General features: G+C 32.4%; 1 protein-coding gene across 1 annotated transcript; it reads right to left on the bottom strand.

Moving 5' to 3' along the window:
* Window positions 1–1,230: 1,230 nt before the first annotated feature.
* Window positions 1,231–8,606, bottom strand: LOC124368888. Its single transcript, XM_046826388.1, has 4 exons — window positions 8,465–8,606; window positions 4,146–4,378; window positions 2,274–2,407; window positions 1,231–1,538 (listed from the first exon to the last, which is right to left on the bottom strand). Exons 2-4 carry the CDS (start codon window positions 4,271–4,273, stop codon window positions 1,246–1,248), a joined length of 555 nt encoding a protein of 184 aa, XP_046682344.1. The 5' UTR covers window positions 4,274–4,378; window positions 8,465–8,606; the 3' UTR covers window positions 1,231–1,245.
* Between the last annotated feature and the right edge of the window lie 9,513 nt (window positions 8,607–18,119).

Raw genomic sequence — 18,119 nt, 5'->3', positions numbered from 1 at the left:
GGTTTGTCTGGCTCCAACTATGTCAATTTCCGTAGAACAGTTAGGTTGTTCTGGAAGGGGTGTTATATCATTTAGTTTTTTATAAGTGGTTTGTCTGGCTCCAACTATGTCAATTTCCGTAGAACAGTTAGGTTGTTCTGGAAGGGGTGTTATCATTCAGTTTTTTATAAGTGGTTTGTCTGGCTCCAACTGTGTCAATTTCCGTAGAACATTTAGGTTGTTCTGGAAGGGGTGTTATCATTCAGTTTTTTTATAAGTGGTTTGTCTGGCTCCAACTATGTCAATTTCCGTAGAACAGTTAGGTTGTTCTGGAAGGGGTGTTATATCAATGTACAATTGTACAAGGTAGATTGTAATGATAAAAGTGCAATGATCATAGACAGGATTTGAAACTACGCTTTTTAGCTCAGATCCAAAGTCTGGCGTCTTATACCATTCGGCCAAGGGCACTCCCAACACAAAAAAAAAGCACAAGAATAAGCCCATGTTAATAATTTAATGTATGCCATAAAGAGGGTTACATGAAATCGTTATATGTACAGTGTGTCATAACAAGTTGACTGCGGCAGACGCATTATGGCACAGAACCACAATGAGAGTAACCAAGATTACTCAGTGTAGAGCTGCATTGGAGGTGTTAATACATATAACAGTCTTCTAGGATGTATTTTTGAGCTCAACAATACTGGTTTATTCTACAACTCTATAAAAAGATGCTTTCGAGCTATAACCATTTCAAACCTTTTTTTTTTAATAGTAACTATACTATTTATTCAAATGGTAGTTTAAATATAGTGATTCTTACATGCATCTTATTTGAAGATGCATTGCTGGAGCAGTATGATACTTGTACAACTGTTCTTTTTCTTCCCACTCTCTAGTAATTAAGAACTGTGGAAGTTACATATAGAGAGGGGCCCGCTCCTTCTTATCCAGTTCTCGAAAATAAGTACCTATATATTGTACAATTTCAGATAACATTCCTTCAATTGGAGGCTTGTTGCATAGGGTTAATGTTCACTGGAAGACACTAAATTATTAAACATACCACACATTATCACTGACAAATAATTGAGAGGTTTAGATTCAGGTGATCCGTCCAGCATCAAAAATAAACTTCAAACAAAGAATAGATTCAGATATCTAGATTTAGGCTATGCATGTCTAAAACTAGCTGATAATCTATGTTAGTTGTTGGTGGGTAGTGGTTAGGATCAGATGCAATAGGCCTTTTATACAGCATTTTCAGTGTTTTAATACAGCAAAGTTAAAAAGCTTTTTGGGAAAAAGGTAAACACTTTTGTAGTACTCTTTGAACCCCATTTTGTTGAACAACTTTGTTGACACAATGTTTTCAGTCATGATGTTTCCAAATGGAATTCGTCCTTGACGACGAATTTCTTTTGCCATTTCTCTGATGATAACTTCTCCATAACCTCTTGATCGAAAGTTAGGGTTGGAATATAAAATAAAAATTCCACCAGAATGGAAGCTGACTGAAGAACTCAACATCTTGTTATCACTTTTTCTGAACAAGCCTGAAAATTGATCATACAACTTTATTAGAGTGACAGTAGTTGAGGAAACCTTTATTGAAATAAAACTATTAGGAAAAAGTTGTGATGTAAAATTACAGTAGATATATTTAAATTCACTAATTACGTTCATCTTATGGAATTCAAGACCTAAATAATTAATAATATCAAAACCACTTAACATTTTCTGTCAATAAAATAATTCAGTAATTAATAGAGTCTATTTTCTCTTTGGTATTATCATTTGCAGTGATTCATACTATTTATTTTCATAATCAGTAATAAATTTCAAATTTATTTTTATTGTTATCATTTCGATGTTATTTCATATATTTATAGAAGTTGGATGCATCCTGTATTTTTTCATACAATTTAATTGTAAGCTACTAAAAATAAAAACAAATAATCTTTTCAGTTTAAAAGATTCACAATTATTGAAGGTGGGGCTTGAGGATCAACCAAGGAACATAGTCAAATTCGTCCAGCACCGTCCTTTGCTTAAGATTAATAACCCCAGCTAATGTGAAGTCCTTATAAAGTATTGGAACATTTACCAGTTTGTAATGTGGGAGAATTAACTGCTTTTGCCTTTGAGTTCAAGCTTTAAGATGGAAATTTCTATTCTCAAAAATATGGATTTTCAAGAAACTAGCCAAAAATACATATTATTCATAGGTGGTTTCTTACTAGGTCAGTCTCAGTGTGTATGGTTAGTAACAAATTGTAAAGCAGAATTACCAAGTCCAAAGTTATTTTGTATTTGCAGAGCAACAAACTTCTCAGATCCTGGATACTTAAAAGGCCAGTTTTCATTAACTTCTGCAACATGATGTTCATCCAAAGATCCTAAATATACGTCTTCTGGAAGCAACCTGCAAGACATAATTTATTAACTTCTGCAGCATGAGTTTTATCCAAAGATTCCTAGTATACGTCTACTGGGAGCAACCTGCAAAACGTTATTTATAAGAGAACAATTCATGTATCTACAGTGGGAAGGGTTGATTCAATGTGAATGTTGAGTTTAGCTCCAGTTCACCTTGTTAGTGCAATGTCTGAAATCTGATGCTGCCTCATACTTGACTCTTGAATCTGGAGTCATAATCATCTGAGGAGATTTTTTTAAAAGTCGGCTAAGAGGAAGCTCAAAACAAACTCTTTGTATTGTTTTGACATCAAAGACACCTAGATTACTTCTATATTTTGTAGTCTAGATGTCTCTGATGTCTAAACAAAGGAAAGAGTTTATTTGAGCTTCTTCGTCATCAAATTTTTTTTGGATCCCTTCAGATGAACATGACTCCAGATTCCATGAATCAAGTGTGACACCGTCTGATTTCAGATGCTGCACTAAGAGGAAGGTGAACTGGAGCTAACTCAACATTCATAGAACAATTAAATATTAACTTCTGCACACAGGACATTATTTATAATATAAAAACTTACCAGAACATGATACAATAACAGAACAATTATATATATAGTATTTGTCCATTCAAAAAGTATCCCAATTAGTGTCATATCTCTTAGCTGTCACAGGACAATGAAAACAAACGTGAACTGTGTTGGTTAGTTCCGTAACAGTATCAGTTTATTTCTAAGCGTGTTGAGTTCTTCATCACATTTTAATGTTTGATATAAAAATGAAAAAGTGAAGGAATTATTGACAGAAGATAACCGATTAACTGTAAAATTATTCAATGAGAATTTAGGAATCAGTTTTGATTCAGTTAAGTTGCTTTTGGCCGATGATTTGGGTTTGAAATATGTTTTTACAAAGTCTGTACTGAAATTGCTTTCACCTTGAAGTAACCTTTCTTAAAAATATCATTACTGGTGATGAAATATGGTTTTACAGGTACAAGCAATTTCAAGATGTAGTGGAGTTACAACAAAATACTACGAAGCAACTTTTAAAAACGTGGTTTGAGCAGTGTAAACAGTGCAAGGAGCAAAGTGTGTGGCATCAGAAGGGAACTACTTTGAGGGATTGTAAGACATCAAATCCTTCTTTCTTAATAATGCCAATCCAGATACTGTTTTTGATGGATCTTGTATACTTCAACAGCATAAATTCATCCAGTAAACATCATCTTGGAGCGACCTGCAGGACATAATAATTCCTACAACAGAACAGTTCAACATTAACTTTTGCAGCATGAGTTTATTCAAAGATCACAAATATACATCTAGGAGAAATCTGCAGGACATCATTTATAATAACCTCTATAACAGAAAAATCCAAAGTATTTATTTACTGAATTACTTGAACTGATTTCTAAACTCATGTTGAATTTGTATTTTAGTAAACTACAACTACAAAAAACAACAATTTCATACATTTACATTTTTATTGTTAAATTATTTAATATTCAATTTTAAATCCACATTTAAAATCTCAAATAAAATAAAACACTACTTTAACTTGCTATTTCATGTTTGTAAACTATGACTAAATTAAATCTTAAATGCATTCTAAAAACAATAAAATGAAACAGAGTTGGTAAACCAAACCAAGAAATGAGGTAAGGTCAATAACCGAAATTGTTGTTTTATATATGTCTAAGCTCATGTTCCAAGATTTAGTAAGACTAATGTAGGACCACTTACTTGTTCTCAATGTCACTTTCAGGCGGGAGGAACAAAGTAGCGCCTTCTTCCGTTCCAAGATCACATCCTTTGGCAGCAGAAACTTGCTGTATCGTTGGCATTAGTCGTCTTGCCGTAACCTCAAACATAAATTTCTCTGTCCAGGGAATTCTGGTTGTTTCACTCAATACTTTTGAAAATTCCGTGTAGTCTGCAGCAGTTGTATATGGATATATTAAACTCACTGATTCTGCCTGCAATGATTCATACTCGTACAAAAATGGTTATAGTGGTTTACACAACTCTTGAGAGAAAGGTGAATCCCTTCTCTTGTAATTTAAAAATGGTACTATTTTTAAAAACAATAAGTTTGCATCTCAAGATACAACTGTAGTTTTAACTTTCATTTTAGCGCACTATAATTTGCTCTTTTAATAATGAAAATTAAGTATATATCCTATACATTAACTCTGTGCCAGCTGCGTAAAGAGTGTTAAGTCAAAAAACATAGTTTTGAGATATTCACGTTTGAAGTTTTCAGTAAATCTGAAACCTACACTTTTTAATAGTATGTGGACATTTTACTCCTACAGACCTCCTATTTTCCTTAAAATATTAGTTTGTGTATTACCTTAAAAGGTACTATACTTCAAAATAACGTAACAATATTTTCTTTTATTAGAAAAAAATGTAAAACTTTTTTTGACTTGGACTTAACACGGTTTACACTAATTGCATGGACTTAACTTATTTTATACTAGAAGAAAGCTGCGATTTGAAACAGTAAACTTTTATTACACTGTCTTTAAATATTTAAATTGTTTGTAGGGTTAAAAAAACAAACTTTAAGTAGTTTATTGTTTAATTAAGTCAAAGGCTAGATTAAATATTTATACAAACACAAAAGTTTTACTCTGGCAAACATATTGGTAAATTGACAAAATTTAATTTTTTGTGTTTCGGAATAGCTGTAAAAAAGTTAACAATTCTCTAAATCTTACAGAGCAGTGAATTATTAATATTCAAAAAATTATTTATTTTTTGAAAATGTCTATTAAACCCTTTCCTTTGGCGGATTGTTTTTATATTTATTTCTTTTCGTTTTATTACATGTTTTCTTCTTTTTTGGATTTTGTGCGTTCCTCCTTTTTACAACTAATGGTACTGCCTCTTCAGTTTCTTCATTTGGAATGTCATCTGGATAGGTATCCTTTGCTTCCTGTGAAGTCTTCAGGTCTTTATAAAATTGGTGAAACACAGGTAAAATAAAAGGTAATAGGTCAAGGAGGTCTTTCTTTTTGTTTTCAGGGATAGGGTTTTGGCCCTTGTAACGTAGACTAGGGGTCATTGCAAAAGTGGTTTCATTACATCTACTTTTAAAACTTATACATTGAAATGATTGATTGGGGTCCAATGAAGTTTTGTAGAAAAATGATTCCCAGGTTCACTTTTTAGGTACTTCAACCACTGCTCATTTCCTCCAATTGAAACTGTTTCCTACAACATCTTGCTTGCGCTGCTGGAGATCACTTTTGAAAAGCTTAGCAAAGTCAAAAAAGTCTTCAAGTTCTTCATTACAATAAAAGGATGCTTTGATCCGGTACTTCGTATAAGCTGGCTCCAATCGTGGGGGTGGTTAATGTTTCTGTGAAAGGTTTTTTTACGTTTTTCAATTAGAGCGTGAGATGTATCACACTCCTTGTGCGTATGCCCAGGTATCAAACATTTATGGTTGATTTCATTTAGTCCTGGCGAATTCTGTAGGGTCACCATACACATAGCAGCTATGTGTGTGTTTTTGTTCTGGCTCCCACATGTATCTGTGTACATTGTCAAACATGTCGCATCAGGTTTTGTAGCTTCCGAAATGAACGAATATATAAATGAACCCACTTCATTGGCACCTCTACCAGCTATACCTTCATGCCAAAGGTAGCAGTAAGTTAAGCCTTCAGTGCAGTCGTAGACTGTTAGGTTGAAAGTCCAAAGTTGGCGTTTATATAGAAAGCCACAGAATTGTGAACTAGAGGAGTTGGCAGGCATTGCTGCAAATCGAATGTCACTGTTTTTAATGGTATGGTCAACATTTGATTTTTCTTTATCTAACTTTTTAGATTCATATGCAAACTCTGCATCTTCAAGATGACAATTTTTTTTTTAAATACGCCCCTTTTTCATCTTCCGAAGAAAAATCTGTGCTTTTACCTGCACCACACATTTCCAAAATCCGCTTAGATCTTGATGACATGATGGTAAACTAACTTGTACACTACACTTTACATTAACCAACAAACTATCAGGTTATGATGATTATTATGTGCTTGTTTTCCAGAGTATGGTCAAATACAACTACTGAAAACTAAAGTAGTCAAATCAGGCTTTAAACAGTGTAAAGTGTGTTAACTTAATAAATAAATTAGTGAATAGTGCGTTAAGTCACAAATTGCTTGGACTTAACACACTAAACACAAATAGACCTTAAGCAGTATAGTTTGAGTAAAATGTGACCATGGACTAAACACACTTTACACACAATCAATATTGTTCACTTTTTACTTATACCATTGGCGCACAAGTGAATAACTTGTTTATTATGTGAAATTGGACTTATCACCCTATACACAAACGTAGATATCATTGTTCTGCATGCGGGGTGTAGCAATAACTCATTTTGACCAATTTTGGACTTAACACTCTTTACGCAGCTGGCACAGAACTAGTATCCTGTTTTTATATATATACAGGGTTTGTCCGGAAAATAATAGGACTGATTTTCTTTTGCCGAGATTGTACTTCGGAGCGAGCGCGCACCGACTGGATTCGGTAGAGGGCGTTCCTAGCTAAAGAACAAACGGCTGGTCAGTTGTCTCCGAGCACCTGAAACAGACATTTTTGCGTGACGTGTTTATGTGAGTGGTGCAAGCCGAAAATGCAGCGTTCGTTAGAGCAGAGGTTCGCGTTTACATCCAGTGTGAAACTCGGTAAATCTGCGACAAAGACATTTGATATAATCAAGCAGGCTTACCCAGATGTTGCTTTAGCAAGAAGTGGTGTGTTTCGGTGGCACCAGGCCTTTTTGGAGGGCCGGGAAGAGGTCGCTGATGAAGACCCGTGCAGGAAGACCTTTGACTTCGACAAACACCAACAATGTGACTCGTGTTTCGCAAAGTTTTTGAACTCAGACCGTCGACTAAGTATTCGTTTAATTGCCCAGATGTTAAATTTACCGAAATCTGTGGATCCTGACATTGTGACGGAGCATTTGAACATGCGCATTGTGTGTGTGAAGATGGTCCCAAAAGTGGTCACTGACGACCAGAAATTGCGGCTCACACCGCCTTTCTTGTGAACAGCTACCTGACCAAGGCCGGCATCCCAACTCTTCCACAGCCGCCCTACAGCCCATATGTGGCCCCCCGGACTTTTTTTTGTTTCCTCGCCTGAAAAGGCCATTGAAAGGCAAGCATTTTGAGACAACAGAGGGGATCCAAGCAGCATGCACCGCGGGTCTCAAGGCTATTCCGGAGAATGCCTTCTGTGACGCCTTCAATGCTTGGAAATCGCGCTGGCACCGCTGCATCGACGCAGAAGGAACCTATTTTGAACGTTTTCAAAGAATTGTAAAGATTTGTTCAATACATTTTTTTAAATCGACTCAGTCCTATTACTTTCCGGACAAACCCTGTATACAGAGGTAACTACCTGCAAACTCAAATTTCGGCCATGGCCTGACACAACAGCCGCAGTTGTGTGTTATAATACCGTTAACACATGAAGTTGAAAGTAATTACTTCAATGGGGAGTGCTTTAACATACAGGGTCTACAAAAAGTCCGGAAACAGCATTTTATTTTATGAACTATTGCAGATAAAGCAGCGAAACTTTACACATAAGTACTATTCCCAACAATTTACTTTTTAAGCAAATATAAATTTTTCGATCATACTGGGGATGGTCCACAAGAAGTCAGAAGAAAATCTTAAATAAGAGCATAGGTTGAGTTGTAAATTGAATTAAAGGTCTCTATTAGGAGAACACAAACCCATGAAGAAGAAACAATGAAAACCTAAAAACCTCACAGCATACGAAAACCAACTTTTCCTAATTGTGAATGACTTTACACCACCACATTCGGAAATGGTCCTAGTTGGCAGCATTGCGTTCTCCTTATAGAGACTAAAGAAACAAGTGTGCATGCACTGAGTGCTGATAGTAGCACTGCAGAGTCATTATGGTGAAATACTACTCACTACCTTTTTGCAGCTCATTTAAACCTTGTTATTCTCCCAAACAATACACTAGAATACATCATAAAATTTAAATACACAATTCCAACTTACACCAATCGCAAATGTTGACTTAACAATGTATACACCATCTTCAAAATCCCCATACTTGTAAAGAACTTGTTTTGGATTTTGTATATTTTCTTTGTGATATTCTTCTAGTATTGACACAAACTGATGAAGCTGAAACAATAAAATTCAACTATTAAAAGTATATTTTAGTTTAAAATCAATAATTTTAGTTTTATAATTCTCTCTTTGTGCATTTTCTATTATTTGTTGTACTATTATAAAGATAATTCTTACATTTTTTTAGTGCGTACATACAAAATATTTAAAATAAATATGACAGTTTGTATAAATATATACTTATTTATACAAAAAATATATATATGTATGGTGGGTTTGTTTTAGAGAAAAAACAGCACAGTGCCAGTAAATCAGACTAGACAAGACTGAATATGACTGGTGCAAAGAAAATTTGAATTCATTAACTCATTGGATACAACATTTATTGTGCCAATTTATTTATGTATTTATTGTACATATGTATATATAGCAAATAACAATTTTTAAGAAGATTATAGTATTGAACTACTACTTCTATTACTTTATTGCTGTTTCTCTAATAATAATATTCTGTATTTTGTATTATAAAAACAATTTATTATGATTAAGTTTGTGTAGAATGCAATTAGAAAATTGTCAAACAGACTGTAAGTATAGACATTTTAGTTTTCCTTAACTGTAAAAGTATCCAGTACAAGTTTACTGTTAAATTTTACCATAAATATCAGAATACAAACTTTCCGAAACTGTTCCGAAAGTAACATCCTTCCGGTTCATTGTAAATAAAACTGAAAAGTTTTAAATTAATATTTTATTACATACATCTGAATACCACAACTGTCCTTTATTTTTCTACATTATTTCAATGTCAATTTAAACGCTTTCGCACTAACTTAGAAATTCTTTCTACATAAAATCTGCCACCTGTGCCACGAGTCAATTGGGCACTGCATCTTTGAGTTCTTCATTGACTTCAAACCACTACGAGTCCAGCCATCTCTTCAAGTGCATGAATAGGCCACTTGGAGCCAAATCTGGGGTTTATAGCGGATGAATAAAATATCCCATTTGAATGATCTAAGAAGGTCTTTGGTTTTTTGTTTTTGAGCATTGTGGGGATGGACGTTATTATGCACAAAAATTACAAGAGACCATGGTGATATTTCTAAACAGCTCTTCGTAGGGTTTTTACAACTCCAACATATGAGTCCACAATAATTGTTTCTCTCCATGTTCCATAAATTTTATAATCCCTTCTGAGTCCCAAAACACAATTGCCATCAACTTTCAGCCAGAAAAATCCTGCCGTAGTTTTGTTGGTTTGTGTGATGTTAATCCACACCTTTGATTATTCTTAGTTTTCCGGATTCATGTACCTAACAGATGTTTCATTGCCTGTTACAATTCTATTGCAGAATTATTGTTCTTCTTGCTCGTAATCCATAAGAAAGTTACGAGCAGATGCCTTGCACTGTTTTGTGATTTTTAGGCAGAATGTTTGGGGCCCATGGAATACAGAACTTTGGCAGCCTAATCTTCTGTCAATATCTCGTACAAAATGGTCATCAAAGTTTGTGGGAAATCAGCACCAAGCTTTGAGACAATGAACTGTTGATTGTCACGAATCTTTCTGTCGATTTTCCTGATGAGTTCATCGGTGACCACAGAGGGCCTGCCACTTCTCTCTTCATCATAGATGTTTATTCAGCCATAATGAAAAATCAAAGCCATTCCTGAATAACTCCTTTACTTATTAGTTTTGGTCCATAAGAGTGCAAAGTTCTCTGTGAATTATTATCTCTGAATTATACTTGGCTGTTAAAATGTTGGCTAAGACGCTCATGTAGGACCTTCACTTTACCATAGCTGGATGCTGCATTACTGGAGATGTGCGTTAAAACAACAATGGTTGTGCTACTCTCTTTACTCCCCATGCAGTGAGCAAACCAAGGTTACTTTTTGACATTAGATGTTATCTGATATAAGCAAAATTCTTAAATTTAAATAGTTAAAATTTAGTATGCTTATTAGTTATTTTAGAGTATTCATGAATATACAATATTATTAAGACATTATAATATTGGCGTTTTAGTTGGTAAAAACTATATTTTGAGTCAATTTTGTTTTATTCTCTGAAGGAGAATAGCTCCTCTTTCAAAATTGACTGAATACACTGCTTAAGTGTGTGCAATCACATAATAGCTGAAGCCATAAAAATCTGTAATAATAATAATAATAGATTTATTGCTATAAACAATGCATGCAATTGTCATAAGCAATAGTCAACAGAATATTGAAAAATTTCCTTCAATGTTACTCAACTAAGCACTTGCAAACACACTTTTAAAAAGTCACACTCAACACATGACACCAGATACAGCTTACATATCAAATTTTAATTTTGAAAGATTCAAATTTCCCAATGGCTCATCGTGATCTCATCATCAAAGTAGAAGGCGTTTGACACCAAAATTATCTTTTAAATTATTTAAAGTGTTTGGTACTATCAGGAAAACCATTGAGTAATCCTGTAGCAACAAATACAGGTAAATGTTTGGAGGATGTAAGTCTATGTTCCTATTCCTTGTCTCATAGTCTCATAGTGGTGAGCACTTCTGCCTCATACAAGATCGCACTTTGTTTGACAGTACATGATCACGTCCAAGATATAAAGGCAGGACAATGTCAGGAACCCAAGCTTCCTGAAAGCATCTCTGCATTAACCTCCGTAATTCAATTTTGTGATTAATTCTGATTTTTCTTGGAGTCTGAAGACCTGTTCCATCTTTTGTTTTCTTCAGTCCTCCTAGAGTCTTATTTCGCATGACAATTGCGGATAAATAAGACTGTAAAAAGCCATCTTCAAAATTCTTGTAGGTTACGTAAGACAACCACCATTGCTCTGTTTCAAAATTGGAATCACTTTAGATGTTATAAGAAGAGATGGAAAAAATTACCTGTTTCCAATGACAGATTGATTAATTTGGTGAGTGGCATCAATATATGCCTGAAGCAACATTTGAGCAACCACACTGATATTCCATTGATGTCACAAGTTTTCTTTGATTTCGGTCTCTGTATGACGCGAGCCACCTCCTCCTCAGACAGGAGTCAGACCCATAGACGACATGGGAAATACATTATACAGAACTAGAGGGCAACAACGTGAAAATAATGTGGCATATGATAAGTACTTATTAAATTAATTCGCCACTCTTTGAGGATTTTTAATAATGTTTCCTTCAACTTTAATCTCAACCAGCTTGGTGTGACTTTTAGTAATCCATGTTCTTGAAGAATAACCAATAATTCTCCATGAAGCTTTTTTACAAGTTTTTTACAGTTTTTTAACGTTTTGTTGATTTTATACGCTTTTTGCAGCTTGAACGACTTTCCGGTAAGTTTGTTGATATTTTCTGAAAAAAATGATTCTTTTGAGTCTTAATCAAAATTGTGTGGTAAAAACCTCAGTTTTCTCATGAGACATACCTGTAGCCACTGAAGACTTTTGTCAAGACTTTTCTAATTGGTTAATTTTTTTTACGTGCAAGAAATATTCAGAAAGTAATTGGAACAGTTATTAATTGCATTAAGCATTTGATCGGTGTCTGCAAAGTCAATAAAAAATGCCATGTTTCATCATTCATTGAGATGGCAGATATTCTGAGGCTTGACAGTTCTTGACATTCTGAAAGTTGGTTTTTTTCTCTTCTGGCGTACATTCAAAGACGACAGACTCCTGCATGAAATAGTCAGAGGGTTCTACATTAAAAACAAAGAAGGTTGAATTAGGAATATTTTGTGAATACGTTGTTGACGGCAGTACTTGTTGCAGTAACTTGAGTTTGTGTGTTCATGGACAATTTATTCCAAATGTGTCTAAGACCTCTCAAAACCATGGTTTAAGGGGGTGTATGGGTTCCATTATGTTGATAGTCAAGTCCCCAATGATAATGAAATTTCATTGAGTTTGAGGAAGTGAGACTCAATAAATTCTTCAAGTTTTCGGAAGAAAAGAGTCACAAAAATTTCTGTGACTGATCTATATAATTCAGTCATCGTTATTTTACCGCCCTCAATAACAAGTTTACATTAAGTGTTTGGATAGCACGGGTCATTCAAGCTTAACACTTTGAGTGCCGCATCTGGGAATAGATTTATCGTTTAAAGAATACTGCCTGGTATTTGAAAAAAACTATTGTTTAAAACATATTTATAAAAAAGAATAAAGTATTTTACATGGTTGGATTCCCCTTACTTTTTTTCATTCTTTTTACGCAAAGGTAAGTTAATTTTTATTTAATTTAAGTAACAGATGAAACATTCAGAAAACTTTTTGTTGAAAAAAGCTTTTTGAACAGGTTGAGTTTACAAAAAGTATTTTTGAACATATATTGAGCCATTCAAAACGTGTTTGATGTGTTCAGAAGAGCTGACAAAACTTTTTTGCAAATATTATTTATAACTTGTTATTGATACATCTGTCAGTTAAAGTGGACGACTGAGTGTAAAAAATAATGATGCAAGCTAGTTAGATTTTGCTCCGTAAAACACCCAAACTTAAACAGTGTGCACATTCTAGTATTGAATTGTATTACTAAGATCCTTATAGACATCATAGAGTACAAAACCTCTACAACAAAGAGGCCTACCAGTTTAATTACACGTAAAATTTTGATTCCGTCAAGTAATAAAACCTCCAATCAAGGTATTAAAATAATTCCAGAAGAAATAATGGAAATTTACTTACAAGGAAAATGTTGTGGCCAGTCTTTTTTCATGGCTTCCAACACTCTTGGGATTTCATCCACAGTCACCTCTTGAAGAATATCAGACGCCATTATTTAAAAATCTTGCAATCATACATCATAGTCAGTTACGAGAGTCACATGAAGTTTAAAATACAAAACAGTTTATATATAAAGCACATTCCTTTTTTGTCATAAACAGAGCTTTTTGGCTAATAAAACACACAAAAATAGATTAATATTTTTTATAAAAAAATATAAATAGAATGACAGAGAATAAAACTAATAAATATAAGCTAAAAGACTCAGGGTATCAAGTCCATATTTGTCAGAAAAAATGTAGCAAGCCAACCCCTAATAGTAATAAGCCTACTGAAAGTGGTAGAGGTACTTTTTCAGTCTAAGTGTATATTGTGATTTTGTTTGAGAACTATCATTTGACCTTTTAAGATAACTTTAAATACAACAAGTTTTTGTTTTAAGAAGAATTTTAATTGGATACTCCATTCATTATACATTGCTATTTAAAAATAATGAGTTTTAGTCTTCTTAGTATTCTTCATGTTTTAACTTTTGTAAATTTTAAAAACTGAATTAATTAAAACTGCCCCTCCACACATTTCTTGAAAGAATACCTCAGTAATAAGCTCGGTGAAAGATTCGGTACCCTTTTATATCATACTAAGAACAACAAAAGACAATTAAAAAAAAATCTTTTAAAGTTTTGGCACACTCTGTCAATACGGTTTAATATATTTAACTTCAATTTTCACCAAAACGATTAGTGTAATGAGATATTTAACATTATTTATTATGAGTTTATTGTATAATATATTATTTCTCATTACTATCAATATAAAATTTCAATATTTTTTAAATTTGTCTAAGTTATTCATCATGTCAATGTATTAATAAAAATTGATTGCATATCTTTTAATGTAAATATTTCCATATGACTCCTGATAGGCAAACAATAAATTTTTAAATGTTGATATATAAATTTATTGAATAAGAATAATTTCTTATTATAACAGTATAAAATATCTATTTTACAGTACATTTTTTTCTCAATTGAGGTGAATAATTAATTACATATTCAAATGCTTAATAAATGTTTATTGAATAAGATAACATTATTTTTCATTACTAGCAATATGAAATATACATTTTTGTTAATAACTGTGTTTATTTTAAATAATTTCCTGTCAGTTTCATTGAATATAAGCCCTAATATGTACTCATTCAATAGTAATTGATAAGCATGGGAATGAGCTGTGATTAGACTCCAGGACATTTTATTCAATAGTTTAAATTTATTTTTATAAATATTTATAAATCTCATTTAATTAGTGAGATTTATTCGAACGTATAAATATTTTTGTAAGAAATTGATATCAGTGGAAAACAGATTTAATGTACTTTGAAAATAAAAGGTTAAAGAAGAAATTTATTAGATTGTTATTTATTCCACAGACATTCTTAACATATGATAATAAAGATTTTACTATTAAGTCAACACTGTTGAAGACATAAGAGATTGGAAAAAATCCAGTACTATTGTTAATGTTTAGATTACAATTTTAACTTACATTGTGATTGTTAAATACACTCACTAGTAAAATAATATAGTCAGTTAGTATACCATTCAATATATGCTACTCATGAAGCTACTTTCAAATCACTTACCAAACTGCCACAATAGAAAAAGGTGATTTCTCATAAGTTAAACACAATTTAAAATACTACTAACCTAAACATTTTACAGAAGTAAACATAATATTTAACCAAAAAATATATATCTACATGCATGTATAAGTCATAGGCATGAATTGAAAGTAAACAAAACTTGTTATGAAACAGATAGAGATTTTTTAGACAGTTCAGTTTCTTACCTAGAGATGCATACAAACTGTAAATCTACTTAATTTAGTAAGCCAATTTTAAGTGGGTATTCAGATAATGGACTCAGTGATAAGATACACTTAATTATATAACATTGTCTGATACAATACCCTTGCTTATTTCGCAATTTTAAAACAGTAACACATAACTATGAAAGTATATAATTTATTATATCAGTATGCATTCTTTTACCTTCTGTTACAATTTTATTGAAATATTATTCTTGTATGCTGAGTGTCCAAGAAGTCAACGTTCCATCTCAACTTTAGAATGCTCATGAGAGAACTATATTAATATAATGTGTTAAAATAGTTTGGAAGTTAGTCTTATGGGTTTTAGGATGACTGTCCCCTGAAACTGGAAAGGATGACGAACTCAAAAAAATTTTAATTGGGATGTTTAGCTTTTGATTTTATTAGTAGGTATTGTTGATTTCTAATTATTATTGACTTTCTTCTCAGTAATGCAATATTTCCTCCTTTCTTCCTTTCTTATTTTTTAAAATTTGGTTACACTGATCAGTTAAGGGAATGTAATACTGAAACATCTAAACAACAATAAATGTTTTATTGTTAATATTATATCAAACAATTAAAGTGTTGGTAACAACTGAAAACTGTTTCTAATGTATCATATATATGATACTTGTAATGAGTACTTGTGATAAATAACAATTGTACTCTGTGTACATAAGTATTTTTTTTCAGAATTAAGTTATCATTTTGTTAGAGTGGTGGAATAGTGTTTTTTAGTGTTGTTGGTTTTATCTCATTAACTTTCATCGATGTGTAAGATTAGAGATTCATTAAACAGCTATTTATCTCACCCAAATGCCTATTTTCTTCCCTATACATAAAATACTGTGTAGAAAAAAGAATTTCAATGGTAAATATACTTTAAAAAACAAGGTTGTTTTGTTCACCAGGTAACATTAGCGCTAAGAAGCCCTCTCTAGCACTTAACTTGGGAGCCATAAGTTTAAAAGTGACTTCCAAGCCATCACCAATGGCTGAGTAGCAGGCAGACTACATGGAAGAACAAGATCGCTCAGAAATCACCATTCCAAACAGCAGCTACGCTCGACATTGCTTGAGTTGGTACCACCAAATGTTTGAATTTCTGCCCAAGGTTTACATGTTTTCATTCAGTTTATCTTGCTATAAACCGCCATAACCGCTAGACTGTGTCATTGGTAGCATAGCAGGTACGTGTGCATTGGTTGATTTTGACCATATTCATATTGTGGGTGGAGTTGAAGAATATTTGGACACATAATATTCATTTATTTTTAAAGTTTTTTTATTCTTAGGAAACTCTAACCTAGAAACTATAACTTCAATGAAAACAAAATTTTCTGAAAACTACAAACTACACGCACACATGCACACCAAAAACAACACCTATTATTATGTCTTGCTATCATGTATATGCGGGATACTGTGCCTATTAATTTGCATTTTTATTGGCATTGAGTAGCCATATAGTTGCTTATTTAATGTTCTATGTGTGGTAAGACATGTTTTATTAAGTGTTTAATTTAAAAACAATAATGCTTTTTCTATTATTATTATTAATTATTTTAAATAAAAAGTCACAACATTCATTAAATTAGAACACTGAATTATTGTAAACTATACACATTTTTCAAAAACCCTGAACACATTTGGATGTACATAAGCTTTAACTTTAATATGATGCACCCATCAAGTCTGGGACCAATAACAATGGAGAAAAATAATGAAACGTTTAACATTGTTCTTATAATACAAATCCAAGGTCATATAAGAACACCTTTTCCATTTAAGATAAGTAAAAGTAAAGATTACTGAAAAATGAAAATTGTAATAAAAACTGTGATAGGGATATTAAATATTAAAATGATCTGACTTAAATGAAATACAGGCCTAACTTTTGAATATTTTATTTCCAGAAAACATTTTAAGATTTGTTAAACCCAATAAAAAAATAAAAAAACTTAGAAATTAACTAAATTTTATTTGTATGATAGTTATTAAGACAATAATTTTTGTTTTATGAAGTTATTTTGAAATTAATAATAAAAAACTAAAAATGTCTTACAATTAATATTTAAGAATTACTAAATATACGAGTAGCTTAAAATTTAAAGATACAGTGTTTACTAATCTACATCTTACATTATCTGCCAATATAGTAGGAAACTATGTACCTATACTGACTGTACACTGAAATGCACTGCAATAAATACCATCTGGTGACAGGTGTGGGGATTAATGTTTCTAAAATCACTTAATGAAGATCAATACAAAGCCCCGCCTGTCATCAGTGAATCACGCAATGATCCCTCTATATTACTTGTCAGTTACTGGGAGAGCATCAGAGAAATACTCTAAAACTTGCCAGAGTACTCCGAAAGGGCCTGACATGTATACTAGGGGGGCAGAGTGATTGAGTGATAGTATGGCTGGCAAACTGCAATTTTAGATTAAGAAGGTTTCTGAAGTATTAAAAAGAAGAAACAAGAAGAATATACACTCCAAATGATTAACCACTTTGGTCTTAAAAAGTTTACAGGGAGCATATATGATTGCTATGCCTTCAGACTTAGGTCCGTCCCTCTTGGAGTAGAACAGTGTTGTCTACGAATTTGGTATTCTTCATTCAATTTTCATAAAAAATATAAATCTTATTCTTGGTCTTTCAGAATAGTGATTGATTAGTAATATATGTATATACTATATATTACATATATTACTAATCAATCACTATTCTGAAAGACCAAGAATAAGATTTCTATTTTTTATACAGTATATATATATATATATATATATATATATATATATATATATATATATATATATATATATATATATATATAAAACGTCCTTACCTGACGACGTCTTATTGTGTACTGTTGATGTAGAATCTTTGTATACAAATATTCCTACAGATGATGGTCTCAGCGCTGCCCAAAATTACCTTGATTCATGCCCAAACAATTCCAAACCTAG

The sequence above is a fragment of the Homalodisca vitripennis genome, chromosome X (genome assembly GCF_021130785.1).
Source record: "Homalodisca vitripennis isolate AUS2020 chromosome X, UT_GWSS_2.1, whole genome shotgun sequence".
NCBI classification, from domain to species: Eukaryota; Metazoa; Arthropoda; class Insecta; order Hemiptera; family Cicadellidae; genus Homalodisca; species Homalodisca vitripennis.
The sequence above is the reverse complement of the archived record's forward strand: the minus strand, read 5'-3'. Positions and strand labels throughout refer to the sequence as shown.